Genomic DNA, 14,964 nt, shown 5'->3' on the forward strand with positions numbered 1-14,964 from the left:
GAACACAGAGTGCTTCAAATGCCCCACTCTGGACTGCTGTTAATGCTTTCAAAATCAACACTGAGGTTCACTGACAAGTTTGCATTCTGAGTGTAGCTTTGAAAAAGGGGAAACACTTTGGCCAGGAGCCTAAAATATTTTTAAGAACTAAGATCCAACAGAAAGTACATTTAAGAACTCTGCTTTCTTAAAAAACACTTAAACAACAACATTTTGTTAGTTTGATTGCTTAAAAAACCCCTTCCATATATGGATGCAAATTATATACAGATTTCTTGTAAAGATAACCCCAAGTACCTGGAGGAATTAAAGTCCTAATGATGACTGCTGACCTAGTTCAGGGCTGTCTGGGACAGCTTTGGTACAACATTTCTTTTCTGTGATTTTCTCATTTTCTTCCATGTCAGCAACTCCCTCAACTTTTTTCAAGATCTCCAAAAAGGTTCCGGGGAAAGAGGTCAGGATAAAGATGTGGAGACAGGAAAAGAATGAAAGCAACCTTTCACAGTTTAACCCCAAAGAGAAAATGCATATATGAGCATGAAAGAGCATATATGGCATGAAAGGCAACAAGAAACTCCAAGAGGCAGTTTGCATTCTCTTCTCCATGTAGCATAAAGTCTGGACAAAATAAAGCATGTGAAGTACATTTTTGTAAGTAGTGAAAATTAATTTTCAAAAAGTAACTAGGAAGGCACAAGATTGATGTTACAGGACACTGAGTTCTTCTCTGTCAGAACATCCAACTTGCATCCAGCCCATACAAATGACAAATCTATCAAGAGGGTTACCCAGTGACCTGTATCAGCATCCTATTCCTGAAAAGAACATCTCTTTGCAGATAATTCAAACCAAAATGGAGCTTAATTTATTAGAAAAGCTAATTAATTATAAATCAGAAGTTTATGGAAAATTAAAAGCAACCATGGTGCTGACTCTGCATGCTTGTGACCAATATAAACCATGCCTAGATGTAAGCATCTCATGTTTAGGTGACTTTACAGTCCAAGACCACACAGCTGGCATTGGTCCCAAGCACTAATCTCATTTTCAAGAAATAACAATTACTGTTATACACTAATGTAATTCTCTAAGGTGGTAGCTAAATTTAACCAGATTTCCCCAATATGAAATAGCTAAATAAATAAAGCAGAAGAGAAGAAAGCAATAGAATGAGGAAAAAGTAAGTTTTTATCTACAGAAAAGATGGTTCTTATTTACTCATCTATTACAAACACTCCAAGAATATGCTCTGCTGAGCATTAAAATGCTGTAAAGCACTGAAGACAATAATCTCTTATGTATGAACCATTCAGCTGAGGGAGAAAGAAAATTAGTTTTGCTGATGTGACTGCATAAACGAAAACATCCTAATAAAGACTAGGGGGAATTGAAGAATTTTAAATGGTTTTGTTGGGGTTTATTTTGATTTCAGTTCTGTAACTGTGTACAGTTCACTCTACAAACTAAAATACAGCAGTACTATATGTGGGAGGCCAAAAAAGAAAGTTTAAAATCAGAAAACCTCCAAATGCCTTGGGCTGACATGTTAACAGAAATTTCTCATGGAAGCAGGATATCACATCAATATTGTAATTCAGATGTTGATATATGCATATGTGGATATGCACTGTGTATGTTCACCCCATTCCATAGAAGCATCCTAGTCCAGCCAGCTGAGTTAAAGACAATAATGAGTAGGATTAACCTGCAGGAAATATCTTCATTTTTACTTTTACAGAAACATGTGATTCCTCCTCAAAAATTTACACTTCACAGCCCAGAAATGTGATTTACTGCTGGGCCAAGAACAACTCTTGTACTCACCAGCCCCTCAGGTCTTTAATGTTTTATTTGGATGCTTTTCAGAGCTGGAGGAAAACCCCTGGGATAACTGGTAGAAAAACCAACTGAGACAAAGGAACTGTGCCCAGGAATGCCAGCAAACTGCAAGGGTGCCAGAAGATGTGCACCAGAAGCCAGACACACCAATACAGAGATCTCTGCTGCTCAGTCTCACACACCTACCCAGCACCTCTGTACTACCTGCGTGTGCTGGGTATGTCAGACATCCATCCTCAGGTAATCCACCTCTGCAGACAGCTCAGGCTGCAACAACTTCTTCCAAACTTGCCGAGGACATGCATGTCACTCATCCAAGTTTCTCTGCAAATTACCCTTGTGAGCACCCAAGCTGAACAAGACTTCAGATCTGAACCAAGAGCAAATTCTGCCCCTGAAAGCATTGGGACAATAAAGCCATCAGTTCCTGGGCGTGCACATGCTGGTTGACTGAGGAACATCAGATGAAAAGCCAATGCTGACAGAGCTGAGCACTCACCTCAGCCAAGGCAGTCCTGACAAAAACATCACAGGACCAGAAGGAGTAAGTAATCCTCCCTCATCACACAAAATAAAAGATAACAGACACAGAGATCTTGTACTTTTCAAAGGAGCACAAGACTGCCATGTGGAAGTGTGATGGTAATTACTCTATTTCAAGAACCCTTCAGAGTAATGGACAGAAGAGAGACAGGAGAGAGACAGAGTGTAATTAAGGATTCATAATTATTTTTTTTAACCAAAAGAGCGCTCAGTTGCAGGTCTGAGCCTCTCCAGGGCTCCTCAGCAGGGATTGCCAGAGCTGGGCTCAGCATGGCCTGGCCAGCAGTGAGTCTCCAGGCCAGTCCATGGAGCAGGAACAGGAACGGGAATGGGAACCTGGCGCGTGGCCTGCGCTGCCTTCCACTACAGCCGTTATAATGCATCCCTGGCAAAGCTCCTGCAGCCATGGAACGGCAGGAGGAAAATTAACTCAGGTTTAATAAACACTGTAGGGTAAACATGATTTCAGATAGACACCAAATATAAATATCCAGTTTTTTCTTAAAGACACAGTTAACTTCTAGGCAACAGCAGTCAGATCTTAAAGCCGTGAGGCCTCCCACAGCTTTTCCTTATGTCTATCTAAGAGGTCTGAGGAGGAGGTTTTTTCCTCCCCTGTTTCAAATACAGGATCACAATGTCTCAGATGACACTAGAACAAAATGAAAATAGGGCTAGGTGTATTACTGAAGGCAGATATCTGTTACAGCCCAGGCAGCGAGTATCCTTTGCACCAGATAACCTTTCAGTTCAAGATAAACAGCATAACCAGGGCAAGTACGTTTGTAGGGTCAGGATACAACCAGAAACCCAAAAAGAGAGCTTGGAAAATGTCACCCCTCTCTAAGAGTGCTGCCAAGAGCACCTAGCAATACAATGGGCCCTCAACTGTACAAATCAGAAGGATAAACACATTTCCAAGTTGCATGCATGATGAACAATTTCTACTGCTTTTGCTTGCTTGGAGACTCGCTATTTTGGCATTGCAAAATGCTCACACAGACTCACAGAAAAAAAATTAATAAATGTAACCAGAAAAGAAAAGCATATCAGGACGCCTAATTGTCACGTCGTCTTTAGAGAATAAAAGACAGTCTCTTCCAAATAGATAGCAAGAAATTATGAAAATGCAGCATCTGAAAAAATAGCAAGGTAAACCTCAGCTTACAAGTTTGTCCCACATCCTAGATTTCATTCATATGTTATAGGAAAAGATATTCTGAGCTTTAAACCATGTCTCAAAATCATCAGCAATTTAATCTTTTGTGTAATGCCATCAGGATTCTCCACTCATACAAGTGCCCCTCTCAGAAGGCAGCAATGTTAATCCCTTGATTTTGACAGTTTGGCAGTGGAAAATTCCTGCTATAAATTATACTTGCTGTAACAGACAGTTTGTGCTGCTCCAGCCCAAAGTTTCACCCTAGCTTGCTGTTGGCAAGGTAATGAAAATGCATCCAGTATTTGGTTTTATGCTTCCTTTAGAGTGGCAGCATGAACTGCAAAAGGTGACATCTCAGAAGGTTTTGAGTATCAAAGAAAGCAGCCAAACACACAATAAAGTAACATAAACCATATCAAAGGACAGAAAGTACTACAAAGGGACAACCCATCCACTTTGCTCCAAAGTGCTGTTTCGATGAGTGTGGATAAGGTCTAGCAATCAATTTCACAGAACAGTTTGAGGTTGGAAGGGACCGTTAAAAGTTTCCAGCACAACCCTCTCACAGGGACATCCTCAACTACATCAGGTTGCTCAGAGCCCTGTCCAGCCTAATCTTGAATGTTACCAGGCATCAGGTGTGTATCACCTTTCCAGTGAGAGTGTTTCACCACCCCCCACCTTCTTCCTTATACCTAATCTAAACTGACCCTCTTTCAGTTTAAAACCATTACACTCTGTCCAATTGCAACAGGCCCCAAAGGGCCTTTTGGAGGGGAATTACAGTACAGGAGGCTGACATCCAAATAAGTCTCACTTAAAATAAGCCTAAACTCTGAAGACAAGGAGAGAACAAATCATCCAAGTAACTTCCGGCTAAAGATAAATGCCAGGACATTTCATAGGATAAGACAGTCAAAATATATACAAGCATTTAAAAAAAAAAAAAAGAAAAAAGGCATGAATTCTCCACGAGACGGAACAACAAGAGATAAAGGAGGGCACAGGAAATCCTGGTCTTGCTTCCAAACAGCATGGACACAGGCTGTGGTAGAAAGGAACCAAAACATCCTCACGCTCCCAGAATTCTGTGTTAAGCAAAGGCCTAAGATGAAGACATTGCAGAGAACAATCATATGAACAGCAAAGAGGCCAGTTCTATAGTATCTGCTGACAAAACCACACCTGCAGGACCTATTTACCTTGAGCTGGTGAATGAATCAGGGAAAGACACAAACCACGGGTCCCCTTACAACAGTCAGATTAACATCAAAAACTGTGAATACCCTCCAGGGAATTTCCACTCTGCACATGCTTCCCAATTATTTTACAGCACCCATGTTTCAGCACACAGCAGTAAAAAGACAAGAGGGCTCTGTCCCAGCTTACATTCCTATTAACACATGACAAGTCTGAAGATTTCAAATTCCTTTCAGGTGTTCATCCATGAATCCACCCACCTGCATTCCAACAAAAATATCCAAGAACATCCAGAGTATTTGCTGGCATCTGAACACTCCCATAAACACTGTGTCAAAATGAAGGCTTTTGCCTTGTTAGCTTTGACCAAAATGTTTTTAGCAGAGCATCTCACTGTTCCATCTGAAACTGAACCCAGGACACTACCATTACCAGAACAAGCAGATCAGTTTTTCATATTCACAAATGCACAAAAATCTTAACAGGTTATAAGGAAGAGAAAAACATCTTTTTAGATAGAAAGGTGACAAGATAAGATTGATCAGCACAGTGAAGGAAAGTCACCAACCCATACAGTAACACTTGTATTTGTTATCTGTCACAGTTATCAGACACCCTGACAAGTACTCTTTGCCATTCAGCAGCAAGACAATATTCCAAGAAGGGAAAATGCTGACAATGAGGGGGATCTTGTTGGGTGATGCATAAGTAAGCTGTGGCTGACATGGCTGAGGCAGGAGTTCTCCAAGGGCACAGTGCTCAGCAAAGCCACCTTGCATTCCCATCTAGAGTGCAGCCTTGCTGTTTCCCTGCCCTGAGACCCTTTCTGTTACACATGCTTCACCAAGTCCACATTCATTTTTCTCTTCCCACATCTTCCTGAAAGAAGAACCTAATCCTGTATTGGTAGAGACAGGCTGTTGTTATTATCTACAGGAAAAACAGAAGATACTCATCTTATCTGAGACTCAGTGTAAACAATGGGTAAGGAGAATGGAAGCAGAGACCTCACTGCAGCACTGCCATTCTCTGCAGCCCTAACAAACACCAAAGGTCTGAGAGCCTTGTTCCCTTTCTGCAGGCAGGGAAACAGAGGTGAGGCTGGGACACTGTCCCTGGAAGGGGGAAGGCAGAGCTCACCACCCACAGCAGGACCTGCAGGCAGCACTGCCTGTGCAACCCAGGGTTATCTCAAGCAGTGCTTCCAAGACACGGAGATCAGATCAGAAGGAATCACGGCTTCCCTCACATGAAAGGAGAAAACAAAAAAATGCTTCCCATTCCACAGGCAAGAAATTTCAGCCACACGACACTCATATGATTTCAGCTACAGGGATGCTGTGTAGCCAGATCCAGCCCAGCCCAGATCCCAGTTAATTCCACAGACATGGCCAAGAGGAGCAGTGCTGTTCAGGATGTTTCCAGCACGCTCAGGGACCTAGATTAGGACAGAGCACTTACCATGGCAGGTAACAGAGCGAGAGCTGCCACCCTGCCTGTCCCACACGCCTCTCCAGGGAATAACCAGCCTGTCCTGCTGGGAGAACCTCTTGTGGGGCTTTGCATCTGGATGCCAGCTGGCACAGTAACAGCCTAAGTCATGATGAGGACTTACAGGACAACAGAAATCTTTGGTGAAAGGCCACAGGGAAGAGCAATATGTTAGTGTCAGGTTAGAATTCAATCAACAAATCTAATGAAAAATATGGGTCTCCAGAAGTCAAATTGCTCAGTAAGCTTCAGCTACATGAAGAAATGTTCAAGATAAACAAAACACTTCAAATTTTCAAAGTCAGATTCATGAGGCAGCTCCATTCACTTCAGTATGCTGGAAAACAGCATAGGAAAGATGTAGTCATTTCTAAATGCTTTGCCACCACTTCTTGCTTGACAGCATAAAGTCACTTTTCACAGGCAGTCATTTCAGACCTGAAACAAAATTAGATGTGCTGTAGCCAAGATTTTTATTTTCTTCTGAACATTTTCAAGTTGCTTCCTTCCAGTGCAGCTTGGCTGGCATTAAAGGAAGGATGTGCTGCAACACAGCCACATCTACTTGAAATTATCTGTTTGCTTCGAAATATTAGCAAAACATCTTGGGTAGAGGAAGGAGGTGACAAATCATCTAAAGGGTGGCAAGAGGAGGATGAGAATTTCCATTACAAACTACTTGTGGTAGTCCCACCCCAAAGCGTCATGATGCTATACTAGGATGTGAGAAAAGAAAGCTCATAGTTTGTGTCAAATTGCAAGAGTAGCATTCACATTATTTTAGGGCAGGCTCACATCCAAAACCTGCATGAACACCATCAGTTCCTAAAATCCCTACAAGTGACCCTTGTATTTCAGTTCAGCTTGAACGGAACTTTAGATCAGAACTTTCTTCAGACACCGGAAAGTTTTTAACAAATATTTTCACACCATAATCTTTCTTACTTTCAGTCCAGAAATGGACCAGGAAAAGGTACAAAGTAGTTTTTCAAGTATTTTTTTTTTACTCTGGTAGATGCCCTATTAAAACCCCTCACAGTTCCAAGAAGGTCTAGAACAAATACATGATTTGACTCGCAGATTAGATAACTATGAAATATTTACAGATGAGAGACACTGATGTTTATTAAGAGACAAGAGAATCAAGTCAGGCAGTCGACTTTAGAGAAGCCACCATTTGCTGTCTGGACCTCCAACCTACTTCAGACATGTGAAAAACTATCCTTCGTTTTTCCAGATGAAGTACTTTTTTGATAGAAGTTAACAATCATTATTTAGGAAAAACTATTTTGAGCATATAGATTGTTACACACAAAGTAACCTATATCTGAAATCTTGTTAAACCAATTTTTTAATAAATTGAGAGCTACCACTGCATGACCTGACCACAAACATTCTTTTTTCCTTCAGAAACTGAAATCATAGGACAATTTCAGACTCTGTCTCTTCTTTTAGTGTTCATGCATTAATTTTAAAAAAAAAAGAAAAAAAAGCTGCTGTTAAATTTTAAAATTTCATTGAGTAATGCCAGGGTAGATTCCAGCTCAGTAAACCGTTACCAGAGAATGCAAAAGACACATTCACAAATTCCCTCAGCAGATCCAGCATGCCAAACAAAAGTCTGTAGGTCTCCAACAAAGACAAAAAACAAAACAAAAAACAAACAAAAAAAAAAGCAGCAGCAAGAAAGTAGTAAATTAAGCTATTCTTAACTTGATTATATGTAGAAAAAAAGCATGGGTATTTCCTCTAACAAAAATAACAGGCATACTGATAAACAGTAAGCAATGGCAACTAGCCAAAAAACGCATCGTAAATAGCAAGAGCATTTTTCACTACCAAAAGACAACAATGAAATTAGTTGGACTCCAGGAACCCAGCTGGGAAGAGATTTTTACAGAAGCACATTCATGGATTTTTAAGTTTATAATTTCAAACATATACATATGAAAAGGTTAATGTTCTTCTGTTTCTTCCCTTCAGAGGTCAGGAAGCAGGCAAAAATAAAGCATACTCTGATAATATCGCATCCTACAAGGAGAGGCTATTTGACAGTATGAAGCTGTGCAGAAAGACTAATTTTCTTTAGAGCAAATCCCAAAGTCTTCCATGAACTCTTCATATAATAAGCATCTATTCCATGTTTTTCAAGATAAAAATATGAGGGGAAAAAAATCATTGCTCCAAAGTTTGTAAGTCCTTGAATTGCTGTGTTAAATAATAAGCATTAATCAATGTTTCAAGTTAAACATGAAAAAACATTTTAAGAAAATGCAGCTTTGTAGTCTTTGCAGATGGATGTGCTTGGGTTTGTGCTTGGGTCTTTTCCTTTTCCCAACATACACGTGAGCAATTACATCCCAGCAGTGATTTTAAAGAAGTCTCTGAAACAGCATCTTGTTGTCTTGCAAAGCGTTCTGGGGAAAATTGAAAAGTTTCAATATAATACGAAATGACGTGTCAAGATGTAACTGTGCTTGCTACATTTCCCATAAAGTTTAAGTTTTTCCATAGCCAAATCTCATGCTCTGTAAAGCTCCCATCAGTTCCTGCTCCAAACACTGTCCGCAGACTCTCTCGATGATATCTCACCCACACTCATCCCTACCTATCCCTACTGCACAGCAGGGAAACCAAGGACCTGAAGGACAACTGCATGTCACAGGAGGACTGTGAAGCACTGAACTGTCAGACTGTTTGCTATCCATTCTGTGGCACAGCCAAAAATAATTCTGCATTTCACTGAGACATCACCGCGAGAAGAGAGAGCGCCCGATTATCTGCAAGTTATCTAACAGGGTCAGTATTTCAAACTGGGGATTGCAAACACTCTGCTGGGTTGGTTTTTTCCACTTCCTCCCCCTTTTGCCGTGGCTGACAGTGGCTGTGGGAAGTGTGTGCGCACACTGCACAGAGTCCTGCCTCCACCCCAGGACAAGCCCAGCCTGAGAAGCAAAGCCAGGACACATCGTGCCAGGCTGGCAGGTCTGCTGAGCTCCTGCCATGCCACAACTGAATGGCCAGGGGTCATGGCCATCCAAAGGTCATGGTCTCAGTTTCAGCTCTCCCAAATCACATTAGAAAGCTTAGAAGAGAAAAACAAAGCCCAGAAGACTTCCCCTCTCCAGGAGGCAAGGCAGAAACCAAAATACAGCACAGGTGCTTATTGAAAGAAATTCCTCCCCACAGCCCTCTTCCTTCACCCCTAGTCCTTGGGCAGTTTCATTTAGTTGATGCCTGGGAACTGGGCTTCACTCAGCACCTTACAGTCTGCTTGCTCAGATTGCTCCTTCAGGCACTGGCAAACTTTTTAACAAATAAGCACTTGCCTGTTAAGCTGAAGATGGAAATACTTATAAAATGAATTACATAGCCAATACCTTGCTGGTTGAGCTGGTTTTCGGTAACATCTGGAAGAAAGGCTTGGCAGCAGCTTGGAGCTTTTGCCTGTTTCTGTGCAGGCTGTGCAGCTCTGCTCAGAGAGCAGGGGAGGATTATCCACAGCCCTGCACACCCACAGAGGCCACCTCTGGCCACCAGTGACCTTCACAGTGCAGGAGGAGAGATGGAGCCTGGGGAGAGCAGTGGAGTGTTCACCATGACAACCAGCATGAGGAGGTTTTTACCTGATGAAAGATTAATGCCATTGCAACTGTAGTGGCCATTTACTTATCCTTGTGTTTTCACTCACTAGCACTTTAAAGAGAAATAGGAATGAAGAGGGGAGGGGAGGAGAGAAGAAGGGAACAGATGGAGAAGTAAGAGCTCAGGTCTGTTTGCAGGAAAAAGAAAAAAAAATCCACAACTCTGTTCTGGTGAAATTAAAAAAAAAAAAAAAATTAGAGGAGTTATTTGAACTTGAGTGTGCATTCATCTCCACACAGCAAGCAAGGATTCCCAACAATTCCCTAGGCAATACAAGTCTACAAATTGCATGTGTGCTTTGAAGCAAGCACTGAGTTTACCAGGCAGACGGAAAACGTCTTCAAAGTCTTAAATGAAAGGCTTGAGTTTTCCAGAGTTAAAGCAAAGTAAACATGCATGAAGAAGTCAACTTCTTTTCTGGAAGTCATGCCTTTTTCCCTTTGCAACTAAAAAAGGATCAATATTTTTAAAACAGGAATAAATGCTCGCATAAGGCCTGTAATACTAGGATCACAACAACAACATTAATGAAGTTGGCATTTAAACAAGAATGGGCAGAACTCGTTTGTATTTTCTTGTATTTAAACCAAACAGCTGCAAGGGCAACATTTCAGCTTAAAACGCAGAAGCAAAACAGTAACAAAGTAGTCATTAACAACAAAGCAGCCTCAAGAACGACAACATCAGGTAATCACAACTAAGAAGATTGAACTGCGAAATTTGCAGTTGCATTTTTTATTATTTTTGGAGATTTTTAATTAATAGTATAATTAATTTCAGCTCTGGTTAATTATTTTGAAGGCATTTGAAACTCGCTAATTCTACTGAATGTTGCTGAGAGTTCATTGTCAATTGAACTCATATAGGAAGGAAACAATGAAGTATCTGTCTCTCAGGAAGTATGTTAACCTTTAACATCCACAGTATGAACCTCCTTCTCCTGGCAAAAGAAGGGATCAAAAAAGTGGACGGGGCTTCTGAAGAGCAGCAATGAACACAGCAGAGGAGGGAGAGCTGTACAAAGGCCATATCCCACCTCCCCATTCCCATACACTTTGTGTGTCTGCTGCGCCGCTCTCGCCTCGCCACAGACAGATCCTCTGCCCACACAGAGCCAATTATGAGTTTCTTAGTCACTAAGAAATTATCCCAAGCAGAATTTACCCTGTAACTTTCTGCTGGGGCGGACGACTCAGCTTCTTTTTCAACATGGACAGAGGCAGACAGTTTTGAAAACTGCCAGCAATTACTGGGATCCTTTCACTGTGCTTCCTTAGGTCAAGAAATTTGTTGTATCTAGAAATTCAAAACTTTACCAATAACACTTCATACATGTGCATATATTTTATACACACACATATATGTGCTATATATACCACAAACATGTTCCCAAAAATATTTCCAAAGCTGGATTTCAGACCTTAATCTAACTCAAAAATTTGAGCATATGAGAAAAGTTTAGTGGATGGGAAACTCCTCCGTGTTCTTTCAGCATTCTTGCACTTTCTCACAGTTTCAGAACTTGACACCTACTAGGAGTGGAACAAAGGATGAGAAGTGGATACAGTGCCATCAGATGCCTCTTATGCTCTTTAATCCATGAGGGTTTTAGCAGGGAAGAGTAGGGGCAGTTTGCTGGGGACAGGCTGTGTGGGGTTTCTTCTGCCAAGTGTCTTCTGAGACTTGCTGTCACACCAAAAGGGTAAAGATGGCTGAAGGGATCGTCTGAAGTTAAAGCACTGCCACGTCCTGAGTAGTAGAAAAAGGCAATTGGACCAGAAAACTGTGGGTTTCTGATGAGAGAACTGTGATTCTGCTAAAACAAGCAAACTGTGTTTGCCATACATATGGCATTGCTAAGGCTTTGTTAGCATGCTCTGGTATTCAAATTTGATCAGTCAATAATCCTTCTGATACTTAAACTGCAAAGACAACTGAAAAAGGCAGCTGCAGTCAACTATTACAAATATATACCTTATATATACCTTACTGTAAAATAAAATCACACACACCCTTTTCCTGTGTAGAAAGCACAGTTTTACAGAGATTTTTTTCTATCATAACATCCAGCAGTGGATTAGGGATTCCATCATTTGGCATGGCTACTGCATCACAACAAAGTAAGGACAGCGTAGTACAGGGTATATGTAGGATACAGTATTCAAGGGAAAATTATATATTATATCAGTGGCATAACATATCATGACCATGCCAGAAAAACTAGCTTGGGCTGTGTCAGAGTGTGTCAGTGCTGCTGTTAAACAAGCAGGGAGGAGCAGCTCTATAGATGCTTTGGGCACTCAGACTCCCTCCTCAGTCACAGAACAGCCAGTTCTGCACCAGACACTCCCAGCCCTCACTGGCTACAGGGCAAGACCCACAGACCGGTCCTTAGGGTTGCCCTCCCCTAAGGGCAGACTCGGGTTTCATGTGCATTTTTAAAGATGTCAAGGCTCCCTGACCAGTATTCCTTCTGCAGACACACAGCATCGAACTCTCCTGAGGCTAATGCAGGGAAATTCAAACACTAGCAAAATTCACTGCATTTCCATAAATCTCACACTAAGGTGGTTTTTTGGTTTTTTTGTTTTCCTGAGAACAGCAGCTGAACCACTGTGAAAGTCAGGTACCATGCAAAGCCACTGAAATGCACCTTCTGTTAATGTGTGTTCCCAGAAACCCAAAGGCACTTTTTACAATTATTCTTAAACAAGCATAGCAGCATAACTAACTCACTTTATATCCTGTGCTATTTAAACCTAAGGCTATTGGTAAAGGCCAAATTGCTACATCAGGAAAAAATTACAGAAGACACAGCACTTTTAACATCTATGCACCTGCTGAACTTCAGCGACAAGTCAAGCCTTGCTTATACACATACAAAGATTTAGGAGATTGGCATGAATGAATACATTCATTGGGATGCACCAGGAGAGAAAGAGGAACTGTGCTATTTTGTCTGGGATAGCTTTAATAACCAGCTTGCTCTGAAAAGCAGCGACAGAAATGCAAACCACCTGGTTTGGCTGGATGCCTGCTTTGCAGGGCACTTGACCCCAGGACTTCCTGAGCTCCCTGCCATACTGGATCTCCAACAACAGCCTGCATGAGTAACAACCCAGCAGCACTGACAGGCAGCACCAGGGTTACAAACAACTTCCTCTGCTGAGACATCTCCTGCTGTAATTACAGCCGAGGTGAGCAGCAGGGGTAGGGCATGCCAGCACCCTGTGTTCAGCATCACTTACCCTGTGTGCATTCATTAGCTACCCCAGAACAATCCTGCTCCTCTATCTTTCCCCTCAAGTAACCCCACAAAAGTATCCTGAGCACAAGACCAAGCAAAGGAAAAAAAAAATGGGAAGTGGAGTAAAATAAGATCATCTTACTGAGGTTTCTGGTTTACCTACAGGCTTCTTGCTCATCCTTAAAGAACAGAAACCAGCAGAGCTTCCAGCCACAACAGCCAGGCAAGCTTAACAACAGCAACCTCCAAACAAGTAAGGTAAAATCAAAATAACAGCTTTGATGTCTGCAGCAGACCCTGCCCAAGCTTTTGGTCAGCACCCTCCACCTTCCCCCATCGTGGCTCATCATCTCCTTTCTGCATCATCACCTCTCGCTGCTCCCAAGCTTCCAAACTGTAAATTACCTGCTTGTACTAGTTGTGCTCTTGCTTGGCTCAAAAAGGACCAGACAAATAGGTCTGTGCAGAAGTGCATCAGTACTGTATCACATAAAGTATCATATAAAGCAAGAAAGAACAACAAAGATGTTTCCCCATGGCCTACAGCACAGGTACATAATAAGAAAGGGTGCAAAGGTAGCAGAACCTCAACCACCAATCCCATGATCCCACTGAAGGCAGTGGCCACGCAGGCATGGAGTACATCCAGGTACAGAAGGCACAGCCTTCTTAGGAGCCAGCTGGAGCCACTATCCCCAGGTAGAAGCAACCTGCAGACACACAAACTGCTTTAGAAAATTAAAATACATTTGCAGCTACAATTTAACCTTAATATCTCTTTTTAAAACCTACTGAAAGCTGGTTGGGGATTTTTATTTTGTATAGTTTTTTGGTGTTGGGTTTTTTTTTTAAATCTCTATGCCTCATGAAAATAAACCTACAAGCACACTTTAATTGGGCTGTATCATTGTTGTTTAATGAGCCCTAATAAATCTGGAGAAGAGACTCACAAAGACAGTATCTCTCTTGCTCCTGAAGGCTTCACCAGGTAATTCACAGTCACGGTCAGTAACTTCCATTATTTCTCATGCTAGAGAGAGAACACCATTTTGCCAAATTTATTTGGGAGAAAGAAGGTGGAAGCAGCTTAAATTATATAATTGTTAGACTCTACCATGGAACAGATTGACCTTCCAGACTTTCAATTATCCAACTAACCCTGCCAAGTTTAGAACTAGATATCTTCCAGTTTTTCTTGTGAAAATCACAATTTTCTCCCATACTATTACAATCCCTTTCTTTAATATAGTGATATAGTCTATTTTGTTCAAGTAAGATCTTGAAATACAATTTAAGTTCTAGGGGTGGGTGCAGACAACTTGTTTTGATAATGTTTCCTGTTTATAACAATCCTAAATTTCATTCCATAGAGGAATGAGATCATCATTAAGGCATGGAAGGAGGATGTTTATAGCATTCAATTAATTTTACCTGAGCTTAGACACTTCATCACTTGGCAAAAATTCAATCTGCAAGAGCACACAGAAAACACAGACAGGACTGAAAAGTCTCTGCACAGATTAAAAGCACTGCTCATTTTCCAAACCTTGTAAGCATCCTCTGAATATGCTACAGACCAAGGAAGAGAAAGTTCAGAAGTTTTAGAAGTGAGAACTTACACTCTGAACACATTTGAAATTTGCTATAGGCTAAAGAAATAGTTTCAAGAATTTATCACAACAGAAAACAACTGGAGTATTTGGAAGCTATGCTATACCATCACAATTCTGTAACAATGCCTGAAACCTAGATGGACCTCCATCCTCAATCCAGAAGACAGAGGTTAGCTTCTACCTGCCAAAATTAATCACATGCTCAGAGATCAGTTAGATCA

At 41.4% G+C, this 14,964-nt stretch overlaps 1 protein-coding gene across 9 annotated transcripts in view; it reads right to left on the minus strand.

Annotated features, from left to right (window-relative positions):
• The window catches only part of ANKRD44 (ankyrin repeat domain 44), a 127,975-nt gene that overhangs the window by 89,507 nt on the left and 23,504 nt on the right, over nt 1-14,964 (minus strand). For 8 of the 9 annotated variants that reach the window (XM_033064209.1, XM_033064207.1, XM_033064206.1 and 5 more), the window contains exon 1: nt 9,619-9,693. The exons of the other annotated variant lie outside the window; for it this stretch is intronic. In XM_033064209.1, the coding sequence (XP_032920100.1) occupies nt 9,619-9,648 (30 nt within the window). In that variant the 5' untranslated portion in view covers nt 9,649-9,693. Of the gene's footprint in view, nt 1-9,618; nt 9,694-14,964 lie in introns of those variants that run through there. 9 annotated transcript variants of the gene reach the window in all.

This window comes from Catharus ustulatus, chromosome 7 (assembly GCF_009819885.2).
Source record: "Catharus ustulatus isolate bCatUst1 chromosome 7, bCatUst1.pri.v2, whole genome shotgun sequence".
NCBI lineage: Eukaryota > Metazoa > Chordata > Aves > Passeriformes > Turdidae > Catharus > Catharus ustulatus.